The following is a 16,180-nucleotide window of genomic DNA, read 5'->3' as shown; positions in this document are numbered from 1 at the left end:
TAAGGAAAAATAAATGAAAAAAATAAAAATTGCACGTTTTGTAAAAAAAAAAATGCTAAAATTCGTGATGTTAAAACGTTGAAACCATTCCATTACCACTAGAAACAATGCAGTAACCTATTATTAAAACCCAGAGGAGGGTTTATTAAAACCCAGATATCAAAAATTTTCAAAAAGCTTGAAAAAAATTATAAAATAGTATAATTTTGAGTGTTTTTAGCGAGCGGTTGTTCGTCCTTAGCTAGAAACGGTGGGAGGGGAGGGGGGGGGGGGGGGGGGTGCAGCGAGGGCTGATGGGGTGGAGCAACAGTCAGGTTGGGGTAAAAGCGGGTTGGGGACAACAGTGGAAGGTTATTAACCTCTAAGAACCGCCCTTCATACCATAAGTATAAGGCTCCAAAACAGTTTGAGCTGAAACAAAGCTGAAAGGCTTAATGCCTTAGAGCTCTTAATGCCCGCTGGGCGCTACCTGAATGCCGTTTTTGAGGACGAAAAGTCAAAAACGTCAGACCAAAAATCGGTCAAGCGAAAGACCGACAGGACTTATAATAATTGCTACAAACTTCGTTTGAGAGCAATTAAAAACTTATATTTTATTGCTATTGTACAAAATGTCTGACTTTCAATTCCTCGATGTGTGTTTTCATATACGCCTCTTCTGACAAAATACTTTCTATTTCCGCCACTATTCTTAGTAAGTGGCTCAAATTTTGTTCAGAAAATGTTTCCGAATTTAATGATTATCTTAGTGATGTTTTTATTAATCAGGCCACAATTATTCATTGATTGATGCTGAGGGAATATATTGAAAAAATACCTGCAAGGGCTGTGTTACTGCACAACAGTCGATCACAGTGAAATGCATTGATAGTCAGGGTTCCCTTCCCCATGTGGGTCAACCCCTGGCTGATTCTGGTCATGAACAAATTATTCGCATCCTTTGCATAATACTGAGCCAGCTGTCGCAACATTAACGCTAACCTAGCGTTGTTAGTGCCACAGCCTAAAATTCCCATTGCGAGAATGGAATTTGCTGAAACCTCGGCATCCGTGTCGTGAGAAAACTTGCTCAGGGTGTCCAGAACCGGCAACTGGGGATTACTTGCTGACAACATTGCTAAAGCCAGAGGAACAGCTTTGCGAATTGAACTCTCTCCATATCGAAGCAAGTGTCCAAATGTACGGGTTGCCATTTCACTGCCGATATCCTCTCCATTGGCAATCACAGCGAGGCCAAATGTAGCCACGGAATGATAAAGCCCAGGGTCAATTTTGGCTCCAGAGTCTTCTTTGTCTTTCTTCTTATCATCTTTAGAGGAGGCATCCGGTTTCTTGTCACCTTTCTTATCTGACCCCTGGCTACTTCCTGCTTTCTCCTCGGGTTTCTCTTCGGGTTGAGCAGATTCTGAGCAAATGTGTAGGAGCTTCTGAATTTTGAGGACGTTTCCAGTAGTTGCATACGAGCATATCTCCAACAGAAGTTGCGCAATTTTCTGGAAAACTTCACTTTGATATTTGACAACTTCGAGTGCGGCTATCGTAGCTTCAGAAGCGTCCTGCAGCCCAAGATAATTGAGACCCAAAGCCAAAGGTAAAAAGAGCATAAAGCTATTTGACAACTCCTTTTCTGTTTTCTCCATTAAGAACGCAAGAATGGCTTCAGACACGGATGCATTTGCATGCCCGACAGAGATCATGCCCAAAGCGATAGCTGCCACACCCATGACTTCTGGAGTGCTCTTTTTGTCGGTCAACACTGGTTTTATCAGCTCCAATACATCTTCGCGATTAGAGCCACAATATGCCAAACCGAGCCTTAAAAAATTATCATTCCGAGAAATCTCAATACTGAAAATCAACTCGGAAATAAGGAGCAAAGTGAAAAATGTTAACTTAAACTTTTATATCACGTGATTACTGTATATTAAATAAAATTGAATGGACCGATTGTTCGTCTTCTGAGGAACTTGAAACTCACCCAAAGCAGGAGCAGATTCGCATTTGCGCATTACTATGTAGCACATAGTCACTCAACAGGGCCAGAGCAGGCTCGCATTCGTTCATGATTCCGGAACTCACAATACCACATGCCAAAAGTGCACCAGACTTGATGTATTCGTCCGTGGAGTAGAGATACTTGTCAATCTTCGTCAGACCACCATCCACGTCCCATAGCAACAAACAACCTGATAACAGATAATTGAAGTTGATTGCCACTGAAAACGTCCACTGAAGTTAATGCAAATTTGAAATCAGATCTTTTCATCATTAAAAAAAAATCCTCAACATCGTCATTTCTTTAGTAGATTTTTCCCGTTTTCAGAGCATACTTAGCTTGCACAATTACTGAAATAATTTGCTCTTTTAGAAAACTGAAGCGAAGTTTCTCTGCTTGTATAAACTTCTTCGAGATGTTAATTGTCATATTCAAGCAACTTGATTTAATAAATGTCTTTATAGCATACCAAGACTTGCAGTTGCACTCATCATCCCATGCTCCTTATTTTTGTAAATCCATTTGTTTCCTGCATCCTCGGGCAGAAGAAGCTTGTCTGATCCAAAGCCGCAGTTGATGAAGCCGTTCACAAAAGATGAGGCCAAATTCTGTCTGGCAGAATCCGGCTGATTTGCCGAACTGTAACATTAATTGCACGGTTAAATAAAACTCATATTTAATATCTCCTATTGTTAGTCACTAACTATCTTTCACACGGCTAAATAACGCTAGCTTTTACTCAATTTCTTTTCAAGAGCGGGAAACGTGACAAAAACGTTTTGTGAACTCAGAGTAATTTTGTAGAGCTATGTATACCCAACTCGCATTTTATTGCTCGCACTATATTTCATTTTCTATTTATCAGCCAAAGAAAAGCTACAAGTTGGATAAAAGAAAGAATTAATTTCGTTATTGTTAACATATTTTTTCCTTATAGGTACCCAAAAATTCGATACCCCTTGCCTGCATGCTACAGGAGTACCCAAAAATAGTTGGCTTTCTGGTGAAAAAGAATGACCCCTCTAGGACCAATATTTCAAGATATATGGCCATTTTTTGAAAAATTTTGCGATTCTGGTGCAAATTGAAAAATTCTGAAAAATTTCTTGTAACCTCAATTTAGGCTCGTCTACAACCATAAGCAGTTAATAGTCGTCCATGTTTAAGCACTTGGTTAATGTTCCATTGAAAGACCAGAAAAATCATAAAATTTCGAAAAAAAAACTTCAATTTTTCATTTTTTGTTTTCTCTTTTACTATTGAGCATCTATTACACAAGTAAGTTCAGCTACGAAGGGCAGGGTTATGAGGACACATAGTCCCGTTGCCTGTCCCCTCCGAGTCTCTTCATAAATAATCTATAATTAATTGATTTATATTTTGTACTTGTGAGAAATAAATTCTTTCTTTCTTTCGTTATTGTGATACAAATCAACAACAAGCGAGGACAGATAAAGAGATCATTCGGATCTGCTATTTCAGTCTGCCTCTAATTACAAGTTAACAATAATCATTCAACATCAACAAAACATCTACAATTACCATTATTACAAGCATTGTTCCATATCTAATTAGTGGCCAGATTGCTTAATATAGCTAGCACATTGCCCCAAAAATAGCTACCATATCTTCATAGACTGAAAGCCTCAAGGTCAAGGCAAAAAACAAGAGCAAAAAAAAATTTAAGTTTTCTAAACTAATTTTTGAGAAGTAAAAATAAGAGTTGTTTATATTATTTGCTCTCAAATAAGCAGCAATTAGAGTGGGATATCCCCTGTTGACCACGAGGCAATAAAATTAATCATAAGTCTTTTTATGAGTGAGGAAAGTCTTTCATACCAAAAACCTATGCAATCGCATGAAAAAAATCTAAGTGGAAACCGGAGTCACGCTACCTCAATCAAAAACTGCAAGAATGAATGAACAAAAACTTATGAAGTTAGCGTGACGTCATGAACTAATGCTAACTAAAACTTTGAACTATGCTGTCGAAAACATTCGAAATCAAAATTTAATGCAATCAAGTCCATTCAATAACAAAATATTTCTATTGAGCAAAAATTACTTAACAAAGTAATGGCATTCGCTCTAATTTTGAAAAAACACCTGAACAAACAAGAGCCTGTGAGTCACACACAGAATGTTCCAATATACCTCTCAAGTTTGACAAACAACTTTTAAACTGCCAGGGAAAATGTTGGGATTATCCGAACGCAATTTATATGCATTGGAGAAAATTAATTGAAACTGTTTGAACCAAAAAATACGCTGCCTTTTTTCAAAATAAAAAAACAGTAAAAAGATAAGTAGTTAAATCTGAAACAGAAAAAAATTACAAACACAGCACACATTACACAAACACCAACGCGTAATACAAAGACCAACAAAAAAAATATTTTTTTCAATTTTTGTTTATGTCACTTGGTCACTTCACAAGACTTGTGTCGACTTTTTGAGGCAGTTGTATTTTTGACACTAAACATTGAAACGTAACAAGTTTTGAGAAAATTAATATCAATTTTGGACAATTGAAAATTCAAAATACCGCAGAATTTTCTGCTTTTAGTTTTACATTTTCAAAGTTCAGTTTTCTATTTTGAGAGCTCTAAATAGCCTGAAATCTTCAAATTCCCAAAGATCGTTTTGATACAGAGAAAAAATGATTCGTGCAACAATTTTTAACCAGCCGAAAACAGAAAAAGGGACAACGTTTTTTTTTAAAGAAAAAAAATTGAGAAAACGCGAAACTTATCTTTTTGGATATTTTCGGTCGTATAGTTTAATTCGTTTATTTTTAGTATTGAATCTGCAAAGAAATATTGAAAAATAGCCATTTACCACAACTAAATAACCTACAATATCTTGAAGTGTTATGAGCGAGAAAGAAACAGTTTTAGTATTGGACACGTTTGAAGCGGCCATTTGTAGCAAGTGTTAAGTAGTTTCTCTAATTGTTCTTTTGGACAGTTTTTGCAATCTGCCTCTATTAGAACAGCTCTTGCACTCGGTATCTAATCATTACTCAAAACCCGTCACCGTTTATACATTGCCTGAGTGTTTTTTCTAGAAAACAAGGGTTGGAGTTCTTTAGGCAATTGTATTGGTAAAAGTAAAATTGACAAAAAAAAATCTGGAATGAGCCTTTTGAAAGTTTTTAGTCATTTCATCAGCATAAGGTGACAAAAAAATTGTCACTTTATGTTGACACACATGTTGTCAGCAACAACAGCCTTGGCATTCGACAGATTAAAATCCACATTTTGTAGCAACACAAATACAAACTTCGCCAACAAAAAAGGAAATTTTGAATGTTCTTTTTGGTATCTGACATTTACACACTATTCATCAACGTTCACTTTTGACCTGATTACTGTTTTGAAGACTAGGCGTGGACTTATTGCATTTCTATCGTTAATAGTAAAATTGACACTAAAAATTTTGTCATTTTTGATTTTTCATGAGCCCATAACCCGCCCATTCGTTTTGTAATTCAAAAATTACGCAGACACAAAGTCCAAATAAAATAAAAGCAGTTTTGGTTCTGAATATTTTAAAAACCGCATGGTTAAGCAAAATCTTCTAAGTGTTTAATTTTCGCCCTTTAATCTTTCTGACAGTTTTTGCTCTCTGCCTCTAGTTGTTTTTAACATGTAGAGAATCGTTGAAAGCTCTTCGCAAAGCTGTCATTTAGTAGCTGTGATGAACATTTGTTATCAGTAAATTTAATGTTTTGGCCTTTTCCCTCTTTTGAGTAAGAGTATTTTTCAAAGAAAAAGGAAACAATAATAAGTTTTAGTAACTGAAAGAAAAGCAACTTCTTTAAAAGTTATTGATTTTTATAATAAGAGCGAGGGTTTCAGTGTTTTGATTTTTATAATAAGAGCGAGGGTTTCAGTGTTAAAATTGAGGGTTTCAGTGTTTCAATATAAGAAACGCCCAAAGACTGTAAAGAATAAGGTTCATCAGCAATATAAAAATATAGAAGTTAATAATAATTTTCAATTTAAAAATAATTGTGAACATGTATAAAATTTTTCATGCTGACAATTCACAAATTTTTCATCCTGACCATCCTCTCTTACTTTCAAATTAATCTGAATTAATTTTTACTAGAGAATAATAATTCGAACTATCTGCTGACATTATAAACAATACAAATAAACAAGCAAAGATTTCATTTTTTCAATAAATTTGGTTGATTTGATATCCGTTTCATGATACTGATTTTTTACGTTTACAAGTTCTCTAAAAAAAACTCAGATGGTTAGTTCTGAAGAAAAAAATTTTTTGCCAGAATTCTAGAGTTTACAGAAACACAGTTTTCTGTCTTGGTTATACTTTTTTCAAAGTTGATTTTTTCTATTTTGAGAGCTCTAAATCGCCTGAAGTGTTCAATTTCCCACTAATCGTTTCAATACAGAAAAAAGATTGATTCGTACCAGAATTTTTAACCAGCAGAAAACAGATGTTTCTCAGCAAAATTTTGAGCAAAACAATTATTGATCGTTTTGGAAACTTTCGCCCGTTTAGTTCAATTCGTTTATTTTTATGCATTAAACTGTACAGCAAAATTGAAAAATCTTCATTCAACGCAACTAAATAACGTAAAAAACTCTGAAGTGTTATCAGCGAGATTTAAAAAAGATCCTTGCTATTGGACACATTTGAAGCGGCCATTTGTGTAGTTTTCTAGCTTTTTTCTTTCTAACAGTTTTTGCACTCTGCCTCTACTTGTTTCAAACATTTGAAAGCAATATCTCTTTTACACTATCTATCAGTTTCTCCACCTCTCAGACACATACATACCATATACACGGACAACCATACATATTACCACAAAAGTAAAAAAAAAATTCAAAAAAAAATTTCATTACTGCAAAAACGTACGCAACCGTTTTTGCACGTACGCCACCGTTTATATATAGCTTAACTTTTTCAGAAAAACTAGGTCTGAACTTCTTTAGGAAACCATATTGGTAACAATTAAATTTAGAGTAAATCTGACATAAGACTTCGAAAAACTGGCATTGGAAATATTTTATCTGCATTTTATCAAAAACTAAGTAATTCTAATTTTTATACGAGTCTGCCACTTTTTGTTCTCTTCCTCTATTTGCGTCTAATATATTATGAAGGAAAAACTTTCTCACGCTAACTCTGTGTCTGTCTTAAACACACAAACACACCACACGAATTGGAAAAACGCACACCCATAAATACACACACAGGTGTGCACAAACATACGGAAACAAACCTCGACACGAAAAAAATTATTTTTGACATCTGATATTCAAAAATATCGCTGTTCACAAAAACTTCTTATTTAGTAGCTTTGAGGAACATTGGTTATCAGTAAATTTAATGTTTTAAAATTTTCCCTCTTCTAAGCTAGTATTTATTAAAGAAATAGGAAACATTGATAACTTTTGAGCTGAAGATAAAAATTCAAAGACATGATGAGTTTTTCCTGTGATGAGTTTTGCAAACAATGAGGTTTTCAGTGTTTCAATTTACAGAAACGCCCAAAGATTGGAAAAGATGAGGTTGAAGAGCAATTTCAAAATACAGAAGGGACAAACAATTTTCTCAATTTCAAACAACCTGTATTAAATTTTATATCCTGTTATTCCACACTCTCTAACTTTCAAATTAATCTGAATAACCTAGAAATAGTGAAAATTATTTCCAACTATCTGCTCTTTTAAAGAATACAAATAAAAAGATAAGAAAAGATTTCCTTTTTTCAAATATGAATTTGGCTGATTTGATATTTGTTTCATGATACTGGCTTTTTTTACGTTTACAAGTTTTCTAAAAAAACTCAGATGGTTAGTTCTGATTAAAACAATATTTTGTCAGAACAACGCCAGAGTTTAGAGAAAAATACATTTTTATGCTTTTAGTTTTACTTTTTCAAAGATTATATTTTTCTATTTTGAGATCTCTAAATTGCCTGAAGTCTTCGATTTCCCAAAAACTGATTTGTACAACAGTTTTGAACCACAAGAAAACATTTTCAAAAGGTCAATTTAAGAAAAAAAATACGATGTATTACTCATTTTGTATGAAATAAATTTGCTTTGAACGCCCTTAAAACCTAAATCCTTAATGCTTCAGAACTCAAGCTCAAAAGGTAACGTGTTTCGTGAAAAAATCAAATAAAGTTATAATTTCTTAGCTCAAATCACGTGATAATTTATTGCTATATTTTTTGAAGAAGTCATCTGAAATGCTGGCTGGTCCAGCTGAATTACTACAACATATCCCGGCCTCCTTGAACGGGTTCAAACGAAGTCGATGTTTTAGTTGCACTTTCCTTTGGCCATAAAAATTTGAATTTATTGCTGTCCGAATCAAATGAAATAATAGTTATGATCGTCGTTGGTGTGATCATGGATAAGAATGTGTGAATGAACTCTTTCTGCAGTCATGGAGTTGAATGTATGAAAAAGTTAAGTCTTGATGGTTGATGTATTTGCATATTGTGTTCTCTTTCAGGGATAATTTGTATTGATTAGTGATTCCTTTCAAGTCGCTTTTTGTCACTCTCATCCATTGAGTCATCTGTTATCTTTGATTTCTGTATGTGATATTCCTTGTCTCTCTGTAATCAAATAAGTCGGCTAACTGGTCGAATGTAAACCTGTTTGGGTCTTGACTTGAAGACTTGTCATTTCCATCAAATAATTTAGTTATCTTCGTAAGTCACCAAAGCAATGGTGGCGTATTGTCTTCTATGATGATAACAATGTCATTGAAACCATATTGGGGCTTGTTGTCGTGCGAATTTGGTCGCTGTTGAAGGGTTGTCATGTAGTCCTTAGCTTTTTTCCAGAATTGTTTAACAATAATTTTGATTGCCTTGAACTTACGGCTGAGAGTCCGATCGTCCTGCAGGGATGGCACCGGCAAAGCTGTTAAAGGCCGTCCAATTAGGGAATGAGCTGGTGTGAGCGCTAATGGGTCAATACAATCGACAAGAGGGGCTGTCAATGGGCGCGAATTCAGAATGCCCCCAAAATGGATAAAGAGTGTTGAAATTATCAAGAAAACTTTTAATTTTTCCAACGGTTCTATAAAAACGCATCTTCATGGATTTTATAACTGCCTCCTAAAAGCCTCCAAAATGTGGTGACCGCGGGGAATGGTCAACCACTTTATGTGGGGTCCCGTATTGAATGCTTCTACTATTTCCATGAGCTCCCGATTCACTAACAGTTTCCGAAACTCAACTCTTCTAATTCCAATAAAAGTTTACGCTGTAAATTTTTTTGGCACTCTACGTGGAGCTGCAAATTGTTTAATAAAGTCCAAGTAATCATCTTTTGTCAATGTTTGCTTTGTTTCCATACGGAAGGCCTTTGTGCTGAAGCAAATGAAAAGGGCAACATAGGTCTTTTGTAAGGTCCCCCTGCTGTCCTTTGCGTTGAAAGGTCACACAAAAGTCCAAACTAGTCTTACTGAAAGTTAAGACGGGATCAAACGTTTTGTGGGAAGAGCTCCCCATTTGTGGCTGTAGAATCCTGGCGTCTTGTCAGATGCAAGATTTGCACTTGTAGATAATCGGAACAATCGGAAGTCCTCCGGGAATGCAAACAGTTCGACGAAGTTGGAACAATGTCAATTGTGGTCCACCATGAAAGTTCCTGGAATGCGCTTCTCCGATTAGAACTTCGGTGATCGGTAAGTTTTTGGTTATCAGGATGGAAACTTCTTGTCAATGTTCTATGACGAATTAGCTAGTAGTCCATCCACGCGAATAACTTTGATTCTGTGTCATAGAAAGGAGAAAGTTGTAAAAGATGTCCCTTTTTTCGTAAAAGCTTCGTTCTGCATCGGGTGTTTTTCACCTTTCTATTTGTACCTAAATCTGGCGATGTGTCGAAGAACTTTGGAGTATCCAAATTACCTACCTTAGCCTTACCAACCTCGACCTTACCTACCTGAACCTTAACTACCTCAAATCTATCAGATTTATCTATCTGAAATTTACAAACAATACCAATTTCAACCTTATCAGACACACAATAACCCTGCCAATTTTATCTACCTTATCTTCAACCTTACCAGCCATGCTTATCTCATTTTTTACCAATTTGTACCTTACCAACTCGTTCCCTGCTATTTCAAGGCGTTATGTACTTTCCGCATTGCAGTTGTCGTCTTTTCCTATTTCTAATGACAGAAACCATTAAATAACAATAATGTCGAAATCGCCCAGGAAGTGGTGTTGAATCAGACTATACAAGGCGATTCGATCTCGATAAATATCCGTAGAGCTGAGCAGAAGAGGTAAATGAGGATTGTTTCCTGATCCTGGCGAAGCTGTTGTGATCTTCTGCTGGCACCCCTTCTTTGATGAGTTCTTAGTAGATCCCCTGCTGTTGCCTTTGATGTCCGATTGCTTTGGTTGTGTTCAGTTGAAGTATTGAATTATTCTCGTGCGTTATCAACATTGTTAACATCTTCCCCGTCTCAGCTTGCTCTTCTTCCTTCTCTTCGCTAATTACTGGCTGATGTTCTCATGTTGATCTAATTGCTGGCCATTGATCCACCATTTTCTGTAACCATTGAGGTCAATGCCACCAGATACTGTTTTTAGAGATGTGGCATATATCCCTCGTTATGCGCAGTCGGCTGGGTTATCCTCTGTCGGCACAAACTTCCAATTGCTGGCTGGAATGATATTTTGAATTTTTGCAACACGATTGGTAACCGAAGTTTTCCAGCTTCGCGGAAGTTCTCGTAGCCAAGCATATGTTAATGTCGAATCTGTTCAAGCGTATGATTTGGTTTTCGAAAGCACTGGACATTCAGAGCTGACATCACTTCTTCAACATAGTCAGCTCCAAGAACGGTTGCGCAGAGCTCTAATCTGGTACACATAAGCTCTTTATTGGGGCATCTCTGGTCTTTGCTGTCAGCATCTTCGTTTGACGTCGCTGAAACTTTGACGTAAATAAACAACTGCGGCGTAGGCTGTTTTTGATGCGTCGCAAAACAAAGTTCCACGTCAGATGATGCTGATGTAGCTGATACAAATTTTCTGAGTAATGTAATGTTTTCTAAGTCCTTGAGTTGAAGTCTGGGCAAGCTGTACTGTTGCTGAGGACTTTCGACAAAGCATTGTTCCAACCTAGTCGATCTATCCAAAGCAATTGAACAAACTATTTAAAATGCAATGTTGCAGGAGAAAGCCAGCTCAATGGGTCAAAAAGACAAGTGACTTCTGATAGTATTTCTCGTTTGATTGATGGCTCCTTTTTCTTCAAGTTTTGCTGCAAAGCAGAAGTGATCCGGTGCTCCACTTGACCCCCAAAGTTTTTATGATGTAGTCCTCGAATATAATTGTCATCTCATTGGCTGTTTCTCGAAAGTTTGCAGGCAGTCGTTCCACGAGATCGGCGTTACTAGACGTCCATTTCCGAATGTCAAAACCTGCCTGTGAAAAAAATGATGATTGTGTTCTGCAGTTGTGAAACACTTTCCATGTCGACTGCTCGTGCCAACAAGTCGTCAACATACGTCCGAAAAAATTGACAGCTGCGTATTTTTATCATGAACTCCTGCTAAAACAATTAATGGCCGAATTGAAGAAGCTGATGCTATGCCATACGTACGTAACACGTGCAAAACTGAGTTTTGACATCTTGCGAATTGGGTTCATTCCTGAGTATCCAATGGTAGTCCATCTTCAGTGTTCGCAATGTCTGCTGACAAGGCAACAGGATGACATCAAAAGCGTATGAGAAAGCTGAGGACGTCCTTCTGAAGCCGTGGTCCCAGCATCAGGCGATCGTTCAGAGATATTCTGCTCATAGCCTTTACTGAATCATCAAAAACAACTCCCAATTTAGTGGTTGTAATTGAGTCTTTGAACACGCAATGGTGACTTATGTAGTAGCTCTCTTCCACTGGCAATAGCATTTCCTTTGCTGGTATCTTTTCCATATGTCCAAAACTAATAAACTTGTTACGGAAATCGCTGTATCTCCTATTAAGTTTTTGAAGCCTGCTAAAACATTTCGTCGTGCTTGCTCTTGTGAATCTTCCAAGGCTCCAGAGTCTTCTCTGAATGGCAATTTCACGATGAATCGTCCTTCATGGCTACGTCGCGTTGTTGAAGTGGAGTGTTCTCCACATCTTTCCTCAGGAGTCCAATGTTTAATTGCTGGCACTTCTTCGGTTTCCTAGAAAAATTGTAAACTGTCGCCAACTGACGAAACGTAAATCTTTGCAAATTGGAAGTTAACGATTGCTGCAAGTTTTCTCGTCCGATTACTAACCAACCAAAAAACCGATAGTCGATAGCTAACGGAGACATTTGGTTCAGACATTTAGTGTGCAGCTCTTGTGATAAGATCAACTAGAGATGGCGTGTTAAAGTCAGGATTTGCTAATTTTAAGTCTTTAACTGTGTCCCAACTGTCTAAGTTGACATGTCGAGAACGCAAATCGTTTGTCATCTTTATTAAAACGGATACCTTAACCGATTTTGGTTGAAGGCAAAGGTCAACATATCCGCGATTAGTCGGCACTTCATTTCCTCCCAGACCAAAAACACGAGTGTTGTTTCTCTTTCATTTTACCTGAAGTCGTTGTACTGCAGCTTCTGTTATTGGTTGTTGTGTGACGCTGAATCCAGAATATCTCGCAGATCTACAATTCTCCCCCGACATTTAGCGGTACAATCGCTGCCTGAAGGAAAATTTCCCGCGTCTTGTCTTCATGGGTGAGAGCTGCTGTTATCTTGTGATCCGCTGTCAGTTCTTGGGTGTTGCTGCTTGAGAAATCTGCAGATAGTTTTTTCTGTTCCTTGATAGTGGCTTCTCGGCTGTTTCCAGCCGCAGCCGACGTGTTCGCTTGTGCGTTGCTTTGTGTGTCTCCTCTATGTAACATTGTATAATGCCTTCGTCCACATTGTCGGCACGAAGAACCATCGCATTTTTCTGTTCGGTGTCCAGGTCAAAGACAGTTGAAACAGAGCCCCTTAACTTCGATCAGCTGGGCTCGCTCCTCGACATCTAAATTTTCGAACTTTCCACATTAAAATACGATGTTCATCACAACATTCGCACTGTTGATTTTTGGTTGTCATATGCGTGTGGGGCTGCCTTTGGGGATCATTTTGATGCTGATGTTATCTTTTATCGTTAACTGCTAGACTGCTGGTTTCATGGTCCTCAAATGCGTTTAACGCTGCCTTTGGGGATAATTTTTATGATGATGTTATCTTATCGTTAATTGCTAGACTGCTGTTTGGTGCTGTTGACTCCAGGTCTTGAACGAGTTCCTCTAAGAAAACCTTAAACGCGTTGAATGTCTGCAGTTCCTTATCTTCAGAAGAAAACACAGAATTTCCGGGTTTCTAAGGTAGTTTCTCTGCAATCAAGAGGACGAAGAAAGGGACCAGTTGCTCCATCGGCTGTCCCATTTTGAGAAAAGAAAGTCTATGTTCTTCCATCGTAATTATTAATTTGTAGTTGTATTAGTTCTGCAAAATTTCCATTGCCACACTGAAGTTGTCTGTGACAGTATTTCATGTCAACATCTTCGAGGCTTCTCCTTTAACGGCTGACTTCAAGTACTGCAATTTTAAAATGTCTGTCAACTGATCATTGTCAATTTTTGCGGGGTGTCCAGTAATGAGTTTCTTGTCTTCCTCTGAACAAAACGATAAATGAAGTCGAAGTTTTGGCAGATCTTGTCATCATACTCATCTGTCTCATCAATTTTGACATCTTAATTGTCGGCATCCTAGACGAGAGACTGAATTTTCTGGTTCTCCTCGGATAGGAATGATTGCTTCTTTCTCAAAAGTTCCATTATCTATTGCAGTCTGATAAGGTCGTTTTCAAAGAAGATCTTAGAGGTTATGATAATTTCAGCTTCACTGTAGAGTTTTGTTACAACTCATCTATGTTATACCTTGCTGCTCTTTGTGTTGGTCTTGAAGAATTTCTTCGGCTGCTTTGTTTTATTTATCTGTAGCTGTATTGTTTCTGTGGGTTTCTTGTTGCTGAAAGAACAAGAAGGACGCATGCGAAATATTGTAATGTACGGTTTCATTTATCCCCACAGTAAAAAGAGCGGCCAATTTTAGCGAACAAACTGAGTCTCAGTACTTCAGGGCAATAACTATTCTAATAAAAATCAAGTTCTCGGTGAGAACTAGAGAGAGATTGACTTCCCCTGAAGTTTTTACAAAAAGTTTGCAAAATTGTAAGTATGAAGTTTCCCCTCTAGATATGCAGTACCGGGTCCCAAGGGTTAGGTTAATCAACCTTGTTATTCAAGTTAATCACCTTGAATAACGTGCGGTGGGATGATAGCATCTAGTGGGGTATCCGCTTTAATGTTCTCCTTCTAAGCTTGCCTTTTTTTAGATGATTAGTAAAAATAGCAAGAGAGAATTCTTTGGTGCCTAATGCTCGTGCCTTGAACTAATTTGCGGCGGACCAATAAATTTTGCGATGCAACACTTATTTTGTATGATATAGATTTGCTTTAAACGCCTTATAGACTTAAATGATTTATGCTTCACAAGAACTCAAGCTCAAAAGGTAACAAGTGTTTCGTGATAAAATCAGATGAAATTATAATTTCTTAGTTCAAATCACGGGTTAATTTATTGTTACATTTGTTAAGTCATCTGAAATGCTGGCTGGTCAAGCTTATTTACTGCAACAATAACCAACTAAGACCGGCGAGCGCTGGTAGCTGTTTTTTTTGGGGGGGGGGGGGGTTGGAGCTTGAGTTGCGTGAGTGAAGTAAGGATTGGAGCGGCAATGAAGGGGTCAAAACCACCAAAAAAAGCTCTTTGACTATGGTTTTACTTTGACTATGGTTTTACAATTTTATGATATTGTCTTCTCAGTAGCTTTGATTAATTACACATTCAGACTAGTATTGCTCTCCAAAAGCTGCTCATCGAATAAGGCCCTCCAGGCTTTACCTGTTTATCGAGTTTTGGGGATGAAAAGTTAAAAGCGTCAGACGAGAAATCGGTCGAGCGAAAAATTGCATTAAAAATGCCACAGGACTTATATAAATGCTACACATTTGCTTGAAAGCAATCAATAAGATCAATTTACTTGAAGAACTTATTCTGGTCCAGATGTGCTTTGTATATGTCTGCGGGAAGTTTTGGTTCCATAATGTCCAATTCTCTAGCCAACGCAAAAAAGTTCCCATTCAATTTTCCATTCGTCATAATTTCCTTCAACTCGTCAATATCTGTTTCTTCCAAAGTTAAGTTCATAGTTTCCAGTTCTAAGTAAATCTGTTGCCGACCAAGCATGAAACAAAGTTGCTTCTGCAGTTTGGTCGATTGAGCTGATTCAAGAACGTCAATCATCATTGGCGTATCGTTCAGACACATAGCCAATCTCATTGCGTCCGGAAGTTTGTCAAATTTTCGGTAAATTTTGTACGCACATTTAAGCAAATTTGTATTCTCAGGCTCTGCAACATACTTGACGCAACTTGTCAGGTAGAGACAAACACGACTGTATGTATTTTCATCACTCTGTTGCACCAGATCATCAAGGCATTCGGTTTCCATAAGAATATCACAAGCGTCCGATTCAGCATTGTGTTGCATGAAGTAAGGAACTACCTCATCAACAACCTCTTTCAGGTTTGATCGTGTTTCGTCGTTTGCTTCGTCCGAAGTCCATTCGTCACCTACTTCTGTTGATATATGAAGAACGTATTCATGCCCCCATGAACCAATATCTTCTTGCGAACCAAGCCTCCTGTACTCCAAGCAATCGTTATTTTCAGAGCAAACCATTGACATTACGGATATAACATCAGCACAAAATTTTTTATTTTTGGAAGGTGATAACTTGCCGAAAATATCGGTTTTCAGTTTCTCATAATGTGGCATTAGAAACTTCAACGGTTTGGGTACTGAGGTCATGGAATTCGTTGACTCGCGCAATTTCGACCGTAGAAGTTCCAATGCCTTTTCATATTTTGAGGAGTCGTTTCCATCAAGGTCTTCCACGGCGCTGTTCAATTCATCTTGAAGAGCTTTATCTTCTTCAGATAATTCGTTTGCAGCTGCGTCTACCTTCGCCTCCTTAGGCGCAGTTTCATTATCGCCTTTCTTCTCGACAACATTTTTCTCCTCCAATGGTGCCATTTTAACTGAAACTACACCGAATCAAGCTGTCACAC

The 16,180-nt window shown here is 37.4% G+C and overlaps 2 protein-coding genes across 3 annotated transcripts in view; one reads left to right on the top strand and one right to left on the bottom strand.

Moving 5' to 3' along the window:
* Positions 1-16,180, top strand: part of LOC142357168 (uncharacterized) — a 288,587-nt gene that overhangs the window by 162,259 nt on the left and 110,148 nt on the right. The gene's annotated exons all lie outside the window — the stretch shown is intronic.
* LOC142357132 (26S proteasome non-ATPase regulatory subunit 2-like) overlaps positions 1-16,180 on the bottom strand; it is an 18,240-nt gene extending 2,060 nt beyond the window's left edge. The window contains exons 1-4 of the mRNA XM_075408825.1: positions 15,091-16,180; positions 2,466-2,635; positions 1,979-2,186; positions 818-1,815 (exon numbers count right to left, since the gene is read on the bottom strand). Of these exons, the coding sequence (XP_075264940.1) occupies positions 818-1,815; positions 1,979-2,186; positions 2,466-2,635; positions 15,091-16,145 (2,431 nt within the window). The 5' untranslated portion in view covers positions 16,146-16,180. The remainder of the gene's footprint in view (positions 1-817; positions 1,816-1,978; positions 2,187-2,465; positions 2,636-15,090) is intronic.

The sequence above is a fragment of the Convolutriloba macropyga genome, chromosome 2 (genome assembly GCF_964194025.1).
Source record: "Convolutriloba macropyga chromosome 2, txConMacr16.3, whole genome shotgun sequence".
In the NCBI taxonomy this organism is placed as follows: Eukaryota; Metazoa; Xenacoelomorpha; order Acoela; family Convolutidae; genus Convolutriloba; species Convolutriloba macropyga.
Note: the sequence above shows the minus strand (reverse complement) of the source record. Positions and strands in the feature narration are given on the sequence as shown.